At 41.1% G+C, this 18,024-nt stretch overlaps 2 protein-coding genes across 5 annotated transcripts; one reads left to right on the forward strand and one right to left on the reverse strand.

Annotated features, from left to right (window-relative positions):
- On the forward strand, window positions 1-12,447 carry arhgef16 (Rho guanine nucleotide exchange factor (GEF) 16). The gene is made up of 15 exons (XM_031738191.2): window positions 1-226; window positions 835-1,460; window positions 1,980-2,031; window positions 2,778-2,941; window positions 3,173-3,229; window positions 5,683-5,843; window positions 7,736-7,888; window positions 7,973-8,102; window positions 8,739-8,813; window positions 8,929-9,021; window positions 9,199-9,350; window positions 10,097-10,282; window positions 10,620-10,690; window positions 11,351-11,452; window positions 11,592-12,447. The coding sequence occupies exons 2-15, from the start codon at window positions 879-881 to the stop codon at window positions 11,729-11,731; spliced, it is 2,118 nt and encodes a 705-aa protein (XP_031594051.1). The 5' UTR covers window positions 1-226; window positions 835-878; the 3' UTR covers window positions 11,732-12,447.
- Window positions 12,447-17,568, reverse strand: ybx1 (Y box binding protein 1). 4 transcript variants are annotated; one of them, XM_031738193.2, is made up of 8 exons: window positions 17,300-17,568; window positions 15,403-15,466; window positions 15,111-15,144; window positions 14,921-15,010; window positions 14,474-14,815; window positions 13,854-13,939; window positions 13,189-13,475; window positions 12,447-12,793 (listed from the first exon to the last, which is right to left on the reverse strand). In XM_031738193.2, exons 1-7 carry the CDS (start codon window positions 17,406-17,408, stop codon window positions 13,235-13,237), a joined length of 966 nt encoding a protein of 321 aa, XP_031594053.1. In that variant the 5' UTR covers window positions 17,409-17,568; the 3' UTR covers window positions 12,447-12,793; window positions 13,189-13,234. The 4 variants fall into 4 exon arrangements, with proteins under 4 accessions (XP_031594053.1, XP_031594052.1, XP_031594056.1 ...); XM_031738192.2 differs by having other exon boundaries at window positions 13,842-13,939; XM_031738196.2 differs by having other exon boundaries at window positions 14,537-14,815; window positions 17,300-17,567.
- Between the last annotated feature and the right edge of the window lie 456 nt (window positions 17,569-18,024).

Raw genomic sequence — 18,024 nt, forward strand, 5'->3', positions numbered from 1 at the left:
CCTGTAGTGACGTAAGGGGTTCGCTTTAATGGGCGCCTGCAAACAGAGGAGGAAGTGGGCGAGTAAAGACGAAGAATGTGACAGAAAGCGGCGGAGGAGTGCAGCTGCTGCTCAGTAAAAGCTGCACTCTTTCTGCGTGTCGGACAGCAGCTCCGGGAGTACCGGCGGACTGACCCGAGCTGTCAGCGAGTAAACGAGGCTGCTGTCAGAAGCTCTGCTCACTCAGGTAAGACAGTTTATTGGACCTCTCCCAGTCTCGGTGTTGCTTGCACTTCGTGTCACCTCGCTGTTTTGAACTGTGGGAATGCGAGGCAGACATTTTTTTTCCCTCTCCCAACCTAATCCGTCTTACAGGCAGCGAAGTTATTGGAAATCAATTTGCGACTGAATGTAAGGCGAAATGCACGGAAAAACCAAAACATTTAAAGTGGATTTAGAGCAGCAGGATTTTATATTTGAAACCCACATGCAAAGCTGATTTCTGACTGACTTTCACCAGGCTTATTTATAATAATGTGTTTATAAGAGGTACGCATGTTATTACGGGCTTGTGGGTCACAGAACAGCACAGGAGTAGCCACCTTATTAAAAAGTTTGTTTTCTTGTGGTTACTTCGGCGCACAGATTTACAGGCCAGCAGTAAGTGGTGACTCATGGGTTAAGTCCCTTCATATGAATTTGAAGGGTATCAAAACTCTGTGTGCTTGTGTGAGAGCGGAACTGGATCACAAGGTGGGTCACTGGAGATTATTTAGGGCCAGACTGTTGCCTTGTTTCTATCTAAGGGCCTACTTTATATATTATGCCAATGCTGTACTTTGTCCATTGTTGTAGTTGCTGAAGAGCCCGACCAGCCAACATTAGGACAGGAGGACGCCATGTCTCAGAGCCAGTCAGAGGACTGCCAGGTCCCTCAGATCGTGGAGAATCAGTTCGCCACAGAACTACATATATACGAGTCGGGTGATGAGTGCCCTTTGCCAGGCTCCGCAACACCTGAGCCTGAAGCATCCGCACCCGAGGAGCAGGCGGAGAATGAGGAGGAGGATAAAGTGCACAGGCTTGCGGTGCCTCAGCAGGTGGTTCTGAGCACAACGAGTCCTGCTGCGTTGAAGGCTGGCAAGGAGCAAATGATCCCCAAGAAGTTAGCAGTGTCCAGCCGGCCTAAAAACCGACACCACACCACCGTGGTGACATTCCCAGTGGGACTGGAGAACTCCAGCAGCGCAAACCAAAGCCGTCACTCAACCCCGAGGCCAGATGTGTCCTGGGATGATTACGACAGTGATGGAGAAGGTTTTGGTATTAGGAGGAACCGCAGGAACCAGTCATACAGAGCGGCAATAATTAGCTTGAATTTTGAAACCTTGGCGACGGAACAAGCAACTGCAACCGAACTGAAACCCGTCAGAGAGGGCAGAGCACCCAGTCCTGCCCCAGTTCGCACCCATGGACGTAAGGTACATAAGCTAAGGCCAGGGGGTCTAAAGATAGTGCTGTACTCTGCCCATCTGCCACAAATATACTGTAAATTAGATGAGAACTTGTATGTATGGCACAGTTTGATATTAGCTTATGAATTGCATAGAAAAACAGGTATTCAAGCCAGTCCTTCTAATTAATCATACCTCAACTTTTCCAATTACTTGGAGCATGTGCAGCATCATTTTCTTTGTGTAGTTGTGACCTTTAAACACATACACTTCGACTGGGTCTGTCAGGCTGTTTCAGTCTGGTGTAGCTACCAAAGTTCTTAAATGAGCAGTCTTGCCTTTTGATAGGTGACGGGGGAATACCCGATAGTGTCAGCAACATTCAACTTTAGTAATAAAGATGATGGCGTGTTTCCATGATCGACTAGACTAGTGTTCAGGAAGTTTGTTAAAGGCAGAATGAGGAAAGAAAGGAGAAAATATCAGTGTCAATAACACACATTTATTCCACAGTAACTTCAGGCTGCACTGCTGTTTTGTTTCTAGGGAACCCTGGGGAGAAAGAGGAACCAGAGACAACGTGGATCATTCAAAGATGGTATGTCCACCCATGCGCCGCGTTGTCTGCCTCTCTTAATTTGGTTAAAGGGCTTCAGATACTCAGAAAATACCAATTATGTTTGACATTTTGAAACTAGATTGCAAATGAATCTTATGCTCAGTGATGAAAACCTCATGCAGAGAAAGCTATAAATTCCATGCCATAGCTTGGAAAGGAGGGGACTGAACCGGAAATCTTTCTCCCTAAACACTCCCGGTATGTTAAATACCTGCTGGGCCCTGAAGGTTATCCTGAACCTTCAGGCACTGCGGCATCTCCTTTTTGAGACATGATTTTTCAAGTCAACTCTCAGATCTAGTTGTGTGGAATTGGGAAGAAAACTCAGTTTATAAAACTGATACTGAAGCAGCTGATTGAGAACTGCCTGAACAACACTTCTGTTTGCTCGTTTGCTTCTTTTTAAGTCCTCGAGGATCATTCGATGTTTTCCCTCTTCGATCTTTAACCTGCACATTTAACGTACTCTCTGTCTACCTGATGCATTCTCACCTCCCTCGTTTTCATTCTCAAATAATCCATCTTAATATGGTGTTACAATCCAGCTTTGTCATTTTATCTGTTATATTTTTTTAATGTACTTTTTTTTTTTGCACATTTGTGGGTGAAAAACAGCAAAATCCACACGTAACGTGATCATGAGAGTAGATGCTTTTAGAACTGTGCATTTAGGACTCTGACTATAAAATCTTCCGAGTTCAATTTGATGTTGATGTTGTCCTCAGCTACACCGCACCTCTACCAGGAAATCCGTGAGCGGGGGCTGCAGTCCACTCAGCAAGATGAGTCCCTTGATGAGTCTGTGGTGGCAGAGCCTGCTGCAAATGATCAGGGCATTGTGATAAAGAACTACCGACCAACCCAGCTCACCTGGAGCCAGCTGCCACAGGTACATGTCCAAATGCAATGAGAGAATCAAGTATATGCTAAGAGCAGTCTGTTTACCTTGTGGGTTTTTTTTCTTTCTTTCTTTCTTTTTTTTTTAATCAATTTGAATTAAAGTTATCTGATGTAAAAGCTTAATGTTACTGTACTGAATATGTTTTATATACTGGTCTAAAAAAAATCTTCAAAAAAAATTTAGTTCAAACTATTGATTCTTTTTATATCGCTTTTAAAGGTGAAGGAGACTGGTATTCTGGACTCGGTCACACCTCAGGAGCGAAAGCGTCAGGAGGTAAGTGTGTGTGCTTACATACCTGCTTACTATATCAGGTTGGCCTGGAAAGGTGTTAACTTTACTGTGTAACAAATCTCAGATTAAGTTGTCAACAGAAGAGGACACAGAGGAAGGTGACAGATTATGGCCATGGTTAAGGACCAGAAGAAATGTAAAAAAAAAAAATGAGTATGTTTAGGTTTATTCGTTTAATATGGCACACAGTGGGTAGGTGCATATTGTCTTGTTGAAGGTATCTGGTTCATGTAATGAAATGTTTTTAGCAATGAATGAAATGTGCACTGCAGGCTGTGGAACTGAGTAGTTTGACATCCAGCAGTAGTGGATGAACTAATTTGGTCAATCATCATTAGTTTAAATTTAAGCTGATGCTGCCCCTTATCACTTCACAAACTCAGTCTTTGTAGTAGAGGTATGGGTGAAAGACAGCCACAATATGAGCTGATGGTGCAGTTGGCTGAATCCAGAGAGACCAGTAAACCTCTGTGTCACAGCAGCAGTACAGATCAGGTGATCACAAAGCCTGGGCATGAAGAAAACAAGTCCACGATGACTACAATACAAACCAATTTGGTAATTTCCCCGGCACTGCTATGCTGGATTAACCGGTTCCCTCATCTTCCAAGTACTACTGACCCCTTTTCTGAGAGGGATTGTGGTGTGCTTCAGCATGCTACAGAAAACAGCACACCACTAAAACTCTGTGGCTAAACCATAAATGCAACCATAAAACATGGCACATTTGACAAGTTCAAACCATTTCAGCCAAAATGTTTAGAATAAGAATGGCAACTTTTTATACTTGATGTAATACTTTGATGTGACTTAAAGTCCAGCAGTGTTGTGCTGCTTCTGTTCACTCAGATAAAAAGAAAAGCAGCCACAGCATGTGGTTTCAATGAAAACTGATTGATACCAGAATAAGAAAGCCATACATACAGTGACTATTAATATTTTTTTATACTAGATTACAGTTTATTAATGTAATGATTATTATGACATTTTGTAGTTTAATAGAACGAGGGACACACAGGAAATTGTTTTGGGGTTTTTTTTAAAGGGGATTAAATTGATTCAAGCAAGACATGATTACCGAAGGTGTCGTAAGAAAAGTCAGAATTCTAATTTAGCTTAATAGTATAGACAGAGTTTTTGTTTAGGGGGAAGAAAGTTAATCCTAAATTAATTTCCTGAATGGAAACCTGTTCTCATAGAATTTGTCTAAAGGCTCTCTAAGCAGGCTAGGAACCTGCTAAGGTGGGTTCAAATGAAGTTAATGTAACAACAAATCCAGTTATATTTCATTCCAGAAACTTCAGAAAAGCCAACAAACATCACAAACTGATACTATCTGTGCAGTGTAACACTATCCCAGGGTGGATTTTTCCCTCACCAGCCATCTGAGATGTCAGCTGTTGTGTCAATAGCAAAGGTCCACCCTGTATGCACTACAGACCCTGAATAAAGCCACACCCTGTCAATGTAATCATTCTCTGGCAGTCTCATACACAGGTGCTTATCATGCTCCTTTGTACTTTTGGTCACCTCATAGGTCTACTTTAAATGGTGAACCAGTTTCCTGCAGTCGTCCAAATTATGTTTTAGGAACTATGAAAGCATTTTATTGAAATTTAGGATTGCTTAGGTTAATGAAAAAAAAAAAAAAAGTTGCACACCTTGTGGATAGACTGTAGCTTGAGTGTAATAGACTGTAATGAAGATTTCAGATTTCAGGTTCTTGCAACAGAGATCTTTACCCACTCCACCACGCAGTCTTACTGTTACTTATTGACATTTAAAGCTTCAAGTCAAAACTTGTTAGATTTAGCTTGGCTCATGCCCTTTGGTCATTCCTGGAAGGTGTGTCGTTCCCACCTCTTCGTTCCTCCAAGGTTCTAACCACAACACAAGTGGTAAACTAAGATAATGTAAAACATAGTGTTTATTCTGTCATACAGCTGAAAATACACTGTCACTAATCAAGCAGTGGTGAAGTGTCTGCTGTTGGATTCATTAAACTTAAGTGTTCTGTGAATTTTAAGATTAATATCTGCAATAGTAACACTGGATTTAGGCATTGCTCCAACCTTTGAGCCACCATTTTTTTTTAAAACCACAGCAGCCTTGATAAACCAGAATGCACAGCAGCAACAGCTCATGTTTTATAATGTGTCACCTGCTGCACACTGGGTTTTCTGGTTGGCTGTAATGTAGTGATAAAACCAACAAAGCCGAATGCAGTAAGAAGATGTTATCTCTCTGAAAGGAAGGAGCAAAAAGCTAACGCTCTAAATGAATTCTGGGATATGTAGGAACTCACTACATCACACACGAAATAAGGAACATGGTGAATTAAAGTGAAAGAACTTGACAGCAGCAAGTACATGTTGCAGAGTGAATGGCTCATTCCAATTTACTTGGTTGTGTAACTTGTTGTCTTCACTTGACAGGCCATTTTTGAGATCATCACCTCAGAGCATTCATACCTGCACAGCCTGGGTATCCTGGTACGCAACTTCAAGGAAAGCGAAACACTCAGGAAGACAATGACGGCCACAGAGCACCATCACCTCTTCTCCAATATTGCCGTCATCCGTGACGTTAGTCAAAGGTCAGCACCTGACTCTTCAGGATCTCATAGTTATATCAGTATGTAAAAATGGGGCCATAAAATGCTAGTTCATGAACTTTACTGTATTTTGCTGATTTCAAAAACTGACTTCAAAAAGACCCTCTTAGTTTTATTTTTTCTTTTAATTTTCCGGAGAAAGCAGTGATGTCTAATTCATCTGAAACATAGTTTCATGTGGGGAAAAATGTTGATTCAAAAATTCCGGTTGAACATTTCCATTAGCATTTCTGTAGTGTCCTGTAGGCCCCATAAACATGTTAAAACTTGCTAGTCAAACTGGTTCTGCTGCCTATCTGCTCAGAGTGGTATTCCCAGGCTTTATAATGATAATGTGTTTGAAACCAGCCTGTGTGTAATGCAAGCAACTTTATTGACAAAAAGAAATGCCCTTTCATCTTTGAGCCTCTTCTTCTGTTTCCAAGTAAAACAGTATCTGTGAAACTAGTGAATGTGCATTGGAAGCTGCTGTCTCAGTTACAGTACCCGTGTGTGTGTGTGTGTGTGTGTGTGTGTGTGTGTGTGTGTGTGTGTGTGTGTGTGTGTGTGTGTGTGTGTGTGTGTGTGTGTGTGTGTGTGTGTGTGTGTGTGTGTGTGTGTGTGTGTGTGTGTGTGTGTGTGTGTGTGTGTGTGTGTGTGTGTCCTGTAGTTGGTTTATTGGCTAGGCTGTTTTCAGGTGTCATTTTCATCCTTTTTTGTTTGTTTAAAATGCACTTTTGAAGGGCTGGGCTAAAAGTCGTTTTTCATGTTGATGTTTGTTATTTATCTGTACGAACCCAGAGAGAAAAAAGGTCAGAAGTCATTTCTTCCTGTTACTAAAGTTGCTTAACATCGCCACAAACTATTTCTGTGATAAGTGATAGGTTTATCCCAAATACTTTGATGTAACTTAAAGGTCATTTTTGATTTTAGATTGTTGTGTCAAAGTCATAGATTTTTACTAACATACAGTTCTGTGCAAAAGTCTTGAGCCACTTCTTCTTTCTTAATTTGTTAGAAAAATTCTCTTCTTCTCATTTCTTTAAGTAGTTTTCAGGAATAGTTCAAAAGGTTTCTTGAAGGACGTTTAAAACTATTATTTGTGTGTTGGCTGCCTTTTGATCTGTTCTCTGTCAAAATGATCCCACACTCCGTCTGGACTCTGGGGATGCCAATCCAAGACCGTTAGTGTTTCATTGTGGGCTTGTCTGTCTAGATGTGCTTTTACTCCATTGGCAGTGTGTTTGAGATCATTGTCATGCTGAAAAATGAAGTTGTTGCCGATTAGATGCTTTCCAAATAGTATTACATGGTGGACCAAAATCTGACGGCATTTTCCTGTGTTCATAATTCCATCAAGCTAATAGCTTGAGAATCGCATTGTTGGTGAAAATTTTTTTTATTTCTGTCAAACTGTGTCATCAGTTTTTCATTCCTTCAACTAAAGAAATGGTATCAATTGGGTTTTAGTTTGTGTTTTTGCAAAAGGCTTCTAGTAACAAAGTGCCTAATTAAAAATGCCTAGTTCAAATGGGTTCTTTACTAAGTAGTCTGTTATGTGCAGATACATCACTGGTTCTACCCTCTAATTAGGTGCTTTTTTTGTGCTTGAATAAATCATTGGTCAGTGTTGAGGGGAAAAAAACATAACTATTTAACTACTTATCAAGGGGACTTTAAAAAATTTCACAGAAGTCTGGCTTATTGGAGTAAAATAAAAATGTGTGTGTGTGTGTCTCAGAGGGGGTGCCACAAGATTTTGCACAGTACTGTAAAATCAGATACATCAGATATATTGAAATGTAAACTCTTGAGTGGTCACACTCAGTTCAGCCTAAACACGCTCTGTACATGTCTGAATTGTTACTGAACTCTCCTTCACAATCCATCATCAGGTTTTTTGAGGACCTTGAACGACGTCACTCTGAATACCCAGTGATCACGGATATTAGCGACATTGTTCAGACCCACGCTCGTAAACACTTTGAGCCATACATTAGCTACTGCTCCAACGAGACCTTTCAGCAGAGGACCCTGCAGAAGCTACTGTGAGTAGAAGAACAAGCAAGCTGTTGAGTTTCTCCAGTAACATGGCTAAATGAGATGAACATGTATCTTTCTCCATCTCTTAGGTCAAGTAACAATGCGTTCAAGGAGACCCTGAAGCAAATCGAAATGAGCAGTGAATGCAGAGGCCTGCCCATGCTCTCCTTTCTCATCCTTCCCATGCAGCGAGTAACCAGACTGCCACTACTGCTGGATGTCAGTTTAAGCTTTGCTTTACTAAATGAGTAAAAGTTCTTATTCACAGCTCCTATGGTTAGAGATGTATAATTTGCACTTTTGTTTTTCCTTTTTTTACTTTTAGAGTGGAACATACAAAGAACCTGAAAAAAATGGGTTCATGGTCAGGAGGTTCTGTGTGTATTTTCTCTTTTTGTCAGAATCATACATTCATTAGAGCCTGACTGACACAGGATTTGTTAGAAATCCAATACAACGGCCAATATTTTTTTTCTTTCACACACATGAAACATAAACAGAAGCCCTGACAATGCAGTTTAAAAATATTCCTGGTTTACTATTTCAACAAGTCGTGGATTGCTTGTTTATGCTCTACCCTTCTCTGCTGAGATCAGCTGATTGTTTTTGTAGTGTTGCAAGATAGTCGCAGAGTGCCCTCTGGTGGATAAACTTGGTTGAAGGGTGTTTCTACCAAGTCTTTATGTCCGTCCATCCATCCATTTTTTTTCTTAATATTTTTTTTTAATTTAAATTATTCACCAATTCTAAATGCTGATACTGGTATATCAGCCCTGCCAGAATATCAGTCAGGCTTTTCTGTACTAAGTGTTAACTAATACACAAGAGAGTAACTGGTATTTGTTTTCTCCTCAGACAATCAGCCAGAAAACTCCACAAGGAACAGCGCAGTACTTTGCTGCTATTTGGGCATTGTACTCCATCAACAAGGTACTGAGCACAGCTCAGCTAGGATGCATGTAAAGCACTCTGCAGCTTCACAGTTATCATCTGTGAGCGGACCGTGACATTTATGCTGCTATTGTTAAAATTATTATGCCAACAGCTGGTAACTAGCTGCAATGATGGAGCTAGACGGATGGAGCGAACTGAGCAGATGTACACCATCGAGAAACAAATGGATTTTGGTAAAATCAAGGTGTGCTTCCACACAGTCAAGAAAGAATACACCGATACATACATATGGTCACATTGATTAGTAAAATATCCTAAATAATTGTAGTAATAAATAACAATGTCATTTAAAAATGCATATGAATAAAACCTCTGAGTCCACTTTGCTAACCTGGAATGATAAATCTGTTGATGCTGACAGGCATTCCCACTGGTGTCATCATCACGGTGGCTGAAGAAACGCGGTGAGCTGCGCCTCTCACTTGAAGAGTTCAGCATATGGAAGGCTTTCAGCACCAGAAGCTACTACCTGTTTGTCTTCAGCGATGTACTGATTGTTACCAAGAAGAAGAGGTGAGTGGGAATGGAGTGCCAACAATCTGGATACAGTGGGAAATTTTGAAGCGGAGTATAAAGATGACTGTCAGAATTAGTTTAAGGGTTTCCCTGTGTATTGATTGAGTTCTTTCATTGATTTTGATGACAAATATTCAAATGATGTATCTTATGATGATTCCAGGTGGACCATGAGTAGTGGACACCTAAAAGATTAATTAAAATAATGGTAGAGTACAGCAGAACTTGGCTGGACATCTGCTAAAGCGGGCAAGAGAACGCTTAAACCCACTAACAGTTTAATTCACTTGCTTGCTATTTCCTTGTGACTGTAGTGGATACTAAGTAGATCCAGCTGCTGACCGAATATGAGAAACAGAAGAGAGGAGGGAAAGGGACAGAGCAAGGAGAGAGTATGGATGTGGTGCTTGCATACTTGAGATTCTTCAATCCTGCATTCAGCGTGTCAGCTCGACTGACTACAGCTTTCTGTTTTGAGTTAGGGAGAAAGCAAACAATGTCAGCTCAGAGGAAGGAGTCGCCCACAACACTGGAGTCATTTAGACAAATTTTTAAGTCAAGTGATAGTATGTAGGAGAGACAGTTATCAATCAAGTGATGTAGTTTTTGCTGCTTGGGATCTAGGTACATTGACACATGCATAAACTAGGTTTCACAGCAAGTTTGGCAAGATGACACAATAAGTTTAAAATTGCAATATGATGGACTTTTGTTTTTTGTTTTTCTCCCAATTGTCTGTCCAGTGAGGAGAGTTTTGTGGTGTTGGATTACGCTACTTTACAGAATATTGAGGTGGAGATGGGAGAGGATGGAGAGAAAAGGGCATCTATGTCTCCCAAGAACCACTCTAGCTACCTTTCTTTTAGACTACTGATGAGCAAGAACAGTGAAGGGAGAGCAGAGCAAATCTCCCTACTGGCTGAATCCAGGTACTGTGACTTTCACACTCCTCTTAAGCTCAGCTATAAATCTCTCAGAGAAGAGTTTACTTACCCAGAGGTCTAACAACTTCTAATGCTTTATATCACAATGTGATTCTAAAGTATTGCTTTCTTTCAATACTGATAGTAGTTATTTATTCAAAATCACATTTACCACCTGGAAGACCACATCTGATAGTTTGTGTCTGGCGCTCTCTACTGCCATGAATCTTAATGGCAGCCTAAGATCCTCCCATGTTGAGAATTTCACTGTAAAAAAAATGCTGGTTTGTAGTCTTTTTCTTTTTTTCTTAATTGTGCTTTATATTTATTTTCTGTTACCAAGGGTGGACCGGGAACGATGGATAGTTGCTCTTACAGAACACAAGCAGCCAGTTGGCTCCACTAATACTGATGGTAAGCTTGTATTATTATAAAGAATGTAAGTTGAATCGCAGTGTTTGTTTTCTTGAGATGTTATTCATTTGTTATGAACTCCCTCAGCACAGTGCAGCACAGAAAACAGATGATTTGCATTCAGTTTTGCCGACATATTTGTTTACACAGCTGCAGTGTTCCTTTCTTCTTTGGTTGAGCTTGTTAGATTTACTTTGATCCATAAAAAAACTACATTGCAAGAAAAGGTTCCAATAATTCAGACTTACTACCGTTTAGACTCAAAAAGCATCAAATAGTAAAAGTTTTTGGTTCCTCTGTTGACTTAGATGTAGCCAAATGATTCAGATTACCCGGCCAGTAACCTTTGCTGCTATAAGATCAGAATAGATACATTTAAATGGTTTTCAAATTAAAGCATTGGTATTTTAAAAATGAAAAGTGCCAGAAGAACCAGTCCGTTTACCATATCTACAGCAAACCCACAATAAAAGGTGGAGTTGCATAGCTGTTGACATTCGGTTTTGTTATCAAAGGGTGTGCCACTCAAAAGAAGTTATGCTATGTACTTTGGTGTAATTTTAAACCCCGTTGGATAGAAGTTACTGTCCTACAAAGGAGTAGGAAAACTAAGATGTTCCACATACAGTTTTATGAACTTCACTGCCATTTACCCTTCAGGTCTGCCACAGTATGAGGCCACCAAATCCTACATGCCAAAGGAGCCAGATGAACTGGGTCTGAAAGAAGCCGAGCTTGTCATTGTCCTACAAAAACAAGAGGGTGAGACATTCTTTCCTATCTGTAATACAATGCAAATTTCACACCATCAAACACAAGAGTGTTGCTGTTCTTTTTTGTAAGAGCACAAAATAAAATGTAAGGTGCTTTTAAGTTGACCTTAACAGTCATCTTCTCCTAGGATGGTGCTACGGGGAGAGAATGCGAGATGGAGTGAGGGGCTGGTTTCCCAATAGCTGTGCCACAGAGATCACCAACCCTGAAGCAATAGAGAGCAATGTACAGCGTATGAGGCGTCTGCGCAAAGAGACCAATGTCTGAGAGACTGCACTGCTGATGAATCTTACTAAACACAAACTATCAATTATAGTCAATGTGGTCCAGCAGTCCATTACCAACAGCCTGAAAAACATTTACTAGGCACAGATAAAACCATAACTGACCATTAATGCTATTCTCTGGTCTCAGATGAGATGATTCAGGTTCCTATTTCTACCTTGTGACTTTCATTTCTCTCTACCATCAGGCTATCAGAACACATTATTTGAAACTGTGTCGATCTCTTTCAGGAACAATTGAACAGTAAGGATTTTTTTTTTTTTTTTTTTTTTCACCTGTATGAATGTGCAGCACAAAGACTTCCTGGCCACGTGTACATTTTAGTCACCTTGTACAGCTCACTCCAGCCATTTTCTTCTTGCTAAAAGCTGCATTTTAATTTCCTTGCTGCCATAAAATGATCTTTAGATGTGATGATCTTGTGGATAAGTACTGGTACTACACTGTTAATGTCTAAGATGTTTCAAAGGGTTTTATTATTGTGCTGTGAATAAGTGACCAAAGTTCTGGTTAAACATTTACCATTGTAAATATAGTTTATGATAAACCACAGCATTGCTTAAGTCCCTCATCTTTATATGAAGTGGGGAATAAAAAAAAAACCTTAAACTGTGTCCTCTGTAAATGAAAGCGAAATTAGATTGTGCCTTTTTTCATATCCTGTATACTTGAAATAAAAACAGCAACCACTCCAAACATTTTTCCTGGGTTCTGGACTTTTATTTGAGCTTGCATTTTGTTAAAATGTTTGAATACATAAAAAGTTATTTAAAAATGTCAAACTGACCAGATATCAAATTCCATTTTATCTTTAAAAACCATTTGGTGTAAAAACTTAGGACAGATTTAGAAAAACATTTGCTGTTTCCCCAAAACTTTTTGTAGCTGTCACATAAAAATAATGGAAAAAAAACAAGTCTGCATAGATTCTGCAGGCCATCGGTGGTAATCTGGTCAAATGCATGGTGCAAGCTTGTGACGATCGTCAAGTCAAATCTTTATTGCTCAGATCTTATTTGATGTTTCTTCTTGTTGACAAAAAAACTGTAAAAGAAGAACATTAGCAATTAGTCCACTGTATGTTTTTATTAAACATTCCCAGCCATTTGGGTTTAGACATTTTGCATGTTGTATAATGAAATGCCTAAAAAAGTGCATCATGAGAGATACTATTCAGAGCCGCTGTTCAGACAGCACTGAGACAAAAGTGATGGAGCTCAGTGGTGCCAGACTGTTTGCTTAATCAAATCCACTAGATTACCTCAGGCTTTCGGACTGTCCACTACAGAGCCAAAAAGTGTATAGGACAAGCTATTCAGCTCTACAAAACACTGCTGTAAGGCTGCCTAGTTATTTTGCTTTCAGTCCCAGATGCTGAATCTGATGAACAAATGTGAAATTAGACATAAAGAATATGGTCAAAGCAGACCCAGACTCACCCGGACGATGGTAAAAGATGGTAGGTGCCGGTGGGCAGGTTATTTCCTACTCAGCCCCACCCTGCTGGGCCTCGGGAGCGGACGTTTTCTCTGCCGATGTGTCACCTCCTGTCTTGGCCTCCTTGTTTTCCTGGCCAGGTTTGCCACCAGTCTGTTGGCGTCTGCGGCGGTAATTGAAGTTGCGGCGGTAGCGGCGCTGGCGGGGCTGCTGATTCTGACCACCCTCGCCGCCCTGATTCTCCTTGTCCTCCTCAACGTCCCGCACCGGTCTGGGACGGGGTGGACCCCTAAAGTTAACAAGCAAAAAGGAAGAAGCTTTAAGCAAACAATGATGGTACTCTTAACTACAAAATAAAAATACCATGCAGAAAAAAAACAAAACAACAACAACAACAACAACAAAAAAAAAAAAAACATCTACTAAAACAAGATGCAGGATTCAAGTGACTACCAAATTACTGCTGAAAAGCTGCAATTTGTGGATAGGCTGCAACAAAAGGAGAGCTTCTCTATCCAAACATGTGGTGATTATTTGATTCTTTTATTAGTAGTAGAGAAATTTTTGTTGCTGGACACAAGACCAGGATGGAAACAGCCCAAAGGTTTATTCGCCTATTGTTGCAGCCCTGCATCAGTGAAGCCAACATGCAAACCTTGGTCTGAACCTTGGTCGGAAGCCTCTGTAGTAGTTCTGCCTCGCTGGTTTGTTGCCCTGGTCTTGACCTCCCTGGTTCTCGTCACCCTCACCTCCCTGAAAGCAAACAGATCAAACTGGTCAAACACCTTCTGAACCATAGTTCAGTAGTGACATGCAAACTTAACCTCCTAGGACCTGGTGTCCACATATGTGGACATCACATTTTGGGTTGTGTAGACTAAATTTTGCTCTACAAGGCCATATCCACTTACGAGGATGTTATACTGCCACTGTTCTATTGAAATGTAAAGCGAATGTTCTCATATGTGGATCTCATTTTTCTCAGAAACAAAAATTCGGTGTAATCAGTGTGTGTGTGTGTGTGTGTGTGTGTGTGTGTGTGTGTGTGTGTGTGTAGTAATTCTTTGTCTTTACATTCATCAGGTCCCAGGTAGTTCTCCGTAACAATTATGGGGCCTTATTAGAGTCAATTTGTAAAATACTGGCAAGGCCCCCGATACACCATTGGTCACAACCACGTGAGGGTTAGGAGAGGGTTAAGAGCCGAGTATGACATAATCATATTACGGTCCCGACTTTAGGGACAACTGGGTGTCTGTTTCAGGATAGTAGCCTGTGACAGCATACCTCAGTCATCTCTCCGCGTGGTGCGTTGGTGTACGGGGGCCGGCGGCCGTATCGTCTACGTACAAAGTATGGTGGGTAGCGGCGTCTGCCAGGGTAAGTGGGTCTGCGCTGCTGTTGCTGCGAGTCTCCTTCAGGGGCGTTCTCTCCACCCTCTCTGCTTTTGTCACGTCCTCCGCTGCCTTGTTCGCCCTCTCCATCACTCTGGTAGTTCTCTGGATATTCTCCTCCACGGGGAGGGCCCCTCCTTCGGGGGTACCGCCTATAGCGGTTCCTGTCAGCAGCATACTTGCTTCCCTGGACTGCAACACCTCCTGGGCCGGTGACATTTGCAGCCTCTGCTCCCTGTGTCCACAGTAATATTTATTTATTTATTTATAACTAGAGAACATTCATTCTTTAGAAGCTGCCAGACTACAAAACCGAATTACTAACCAAAGAACAGCTTACCTTCTCTCCCTCGACTACATCAAACTCCACAGTTTCTCCATCTCCAACACTGCGAAGATATTTTCTCGGGTTGTTCTTTTTGATGGCTGTCTGAAATCACAATGTTTCATGTTTGAAATGTTTCTAATCACCATAATCATCAGATTTTTTGTTAAATTATGAAAAAGAAATACAATATTGCAAAGCTTACCTGGTGTACAAAAACGTCCTCTTTTGTATCATTCCTATGAATATTTAAAAAAGTAGAACACCATTAGAAGTATCCTACTGAGCCACAAAAAGCAGTGATACCTCTGCAGACTACAACAAAGCGAATGAGTGTAAGGATTAATAGATGCATGCAACCAGTTTGGAGACGAGTAGATAATTCATCTGGGCAGCTTTGTAAGCAAATCACAGCCATAATAGGATTGGGAATGTTCTTCCTCACACACACAGCTGTTATGAGGGTCTTTGGAAAGAAGGGATAGGCGAAGTCTTACCTGTTGATAAACCCATATCCATTCCTGACGTTGAACCATTTGACTGTACCCAAGACTTTTGTTGCTTTAAAAAAAAAAAAAAATGAACATGTATTAATGATCATTTTAGATACATGTCTGTATTTAATAATTCTTCTAACAATGACAAAGTGTAAAATAAGAACAGACCATGAGAAAGTGACACGTTTGATGTGGAAGTTAAATATAACTCCCAACTGTCATTCCTATTATAGATCCTGGCGCTTAGGAGGGTCTTGTGCCAGCTGCATTTGGTGTGAGGTATGAACCGTCACGAACACCATGCACGAGTACCACGAATGAGTACCGACTAGATTACTTCTCGTGTGAATTTCAAGACTTCATTACCCCTATTTATAACGTCCCTTTCTACTGTGATGCCATCCAAATCAAAGATTTCAACATCATCATAGCAGGCCGCTGTAGCTAAACACATTGACTTAACTACAGCAGACCTACTGCCCCATTTTAGACGCACTACTGAGCGTTCACACGTGGTAATCGCGCCCGGATATGTTAGCAAGCTCAGCTGGCTTGTTAGCATAGCTATGTAGCTGAGAAGGTCTGAACCATGTGCTTGGATTACTGCCAGCAAGCGGAAATGAACATAACACATCGGACAGCTTCTATTGTGACCAAATGCTTAGCACGTTAAAAAAAAAAAAAAAAAAAAAAATTAGAAAAAATGCCACGGTTATACTGGTTTCAATTAACAACCAACGAAATGGCGAAAGAAATCAGTGGAATACACGGCGGACATTTTGGATGGCCTCTTTAGCCATGTAAATAGCTCAAGTTAGCTGGCTAAGCTAACATAGCTTCGCAAACAAGCCAGCAACCGTCGGTCGATCGCTAGGCCCTAACGAGACCTCATCAATTCCACCGAAAATAGTCGACCGCTGACAGTTGTGCTCTGGTGAATTTCCGATCAAATCCAAATATAATTCGCTGCTAGCTGTAACAATTAAAAGTCTGAACATAGTTTCGAGTGTTATAGATTTTTTTTTTTTTTTTTTTTTTAATATTTCACCAGGGAGCAAGACTCGTGCGAACAAAGGACGGCAAGTCGCTAACGCTAGCTTGATTTCGACATAATTTGTAACCGGTAAAGCCAGTGGATATCTCGGTGTTCCACAAACACGGCATTAAAGTTAACTTTATTACTTTAATACATGATTTCCCATTAACTGTCTGCCTAAAATCAGCACCGACGTTGGCGTATATACACAGGATCCGATAACGGCCAGAAACCACTTCAGCGACCATTTACGTGACGGCCACCCGGTACCACGGCATTCTATGGCGTACGTTTGACGCGAGGAGGCCGATGAACAGGAAAGATTAAAAGTCTAAAATACCTTATTAATACCTTTTTAATACTCATGTCGTCTAAAATTATTTAATATGAAGGCCAAAGTGTTAGCTATTAAAGCAGCGATGTATAAAAACTATATATAAAAAAAAAAGCTTGCACTGTCTGGCTTCCAACCGATAGTTTAATTCTGTATCGCTAGCACGTAAACGTCTAGCGTTTTTCAGACATCAAAAGAAGATTAGTTTAACTTTTCCTAGAAAGCTTCTCGTTAGAAAACGCCAACACACTGAATAGAACATAGCCCATGAAATAATTCAATTTTAGCCAACGGGATCCAAAACTATACTGGGTCCCGTTGGCTAAAATAAAAATTTCGCTACCATTACTTAACATGTGCTAACGTTGTGCGGCTCAACGGCCGTTTCTAACGAATGTATTTTAGTTTAAGGTAGACTGAGCTGTGGATCGAGTTAACAACATTAGCAGGACCACTTTTGCGCATTGCCTCTGTGCCGTAAAACACGTTAGCTATCTAGTTAGCTTAACTAGCTCCAGCAGTCTTACCGATGACCTTCTTATCCCCCGCGGAAGCTGCGGCTGCCGGGCTGGATGGGCTCTCCGCATCGGCAGCAGGCTGCGGCGGTTGTTGCTGTGTCTCGGCCTCGCTGCTCATTGTTACTTGTTGGTAATGGCTTCAGCCGGCGGCGGCTCTTTGCTATATTTCCCGGTGCTAGATGGTAACCTGGGCCGGCGGTGGTGGGGGCTACTGCCTTCGGGCTCTCTGCTTTCCTCTTTCCGCTCCCGTTGCCGATCGAACTGGGCAGAATGAGATGAGGTGCCGGGGAATGTTCCTACTCGGAGGTCCGCCCAACTGCCATTCTAATTGGTTGGAAAGTGTAACAGGAAACACTCGCGTTCCAATTAGCCAGAGTAACTGTCAATTTCGCTTCAGAAACGCGTTAGGTAAAATGATTGGGCAAAGGAAACCGTACCTGTCCATTCTCACCACCCCTTTATGATGTCAGAGCCAGACGAATCAGACTGCATAACCGTGACAGTTTTGGAACAGTGTCTACTTACTAAAATCTTGTTCTGCTGACGGATTTGGACCTAATATGCATATAGTTTAAAATATAATTGTAGTTATCACTATGCAATATATAAAATTGCAAATAGTGTGATTATCGTGTAATCGCATGCTTTAAATTCGGAGCAAAGTCAGCAGTTTAAGAGATCTAGAAACACGAAAAAAACACGGGCCCATTAAACATTCAGGCATTGTCTTAAAG

Source organism: Oreochromis aureus, linkage group 20 (assembly GCF_013358895.1).
Source record: "Oreochromis aureus strain Israel breed Guangdong linkage group 20, ZZ_aureus, whole genome shotgun sequence".
In the NCBI taxonomy this organism is placed as follows: domain Eukaryota; kingdom Metazoa; phylum Chordata; class Actinopteri; order Cichliformes; family Cichlidae; genus Oreochromis; species Oreochromis aureus.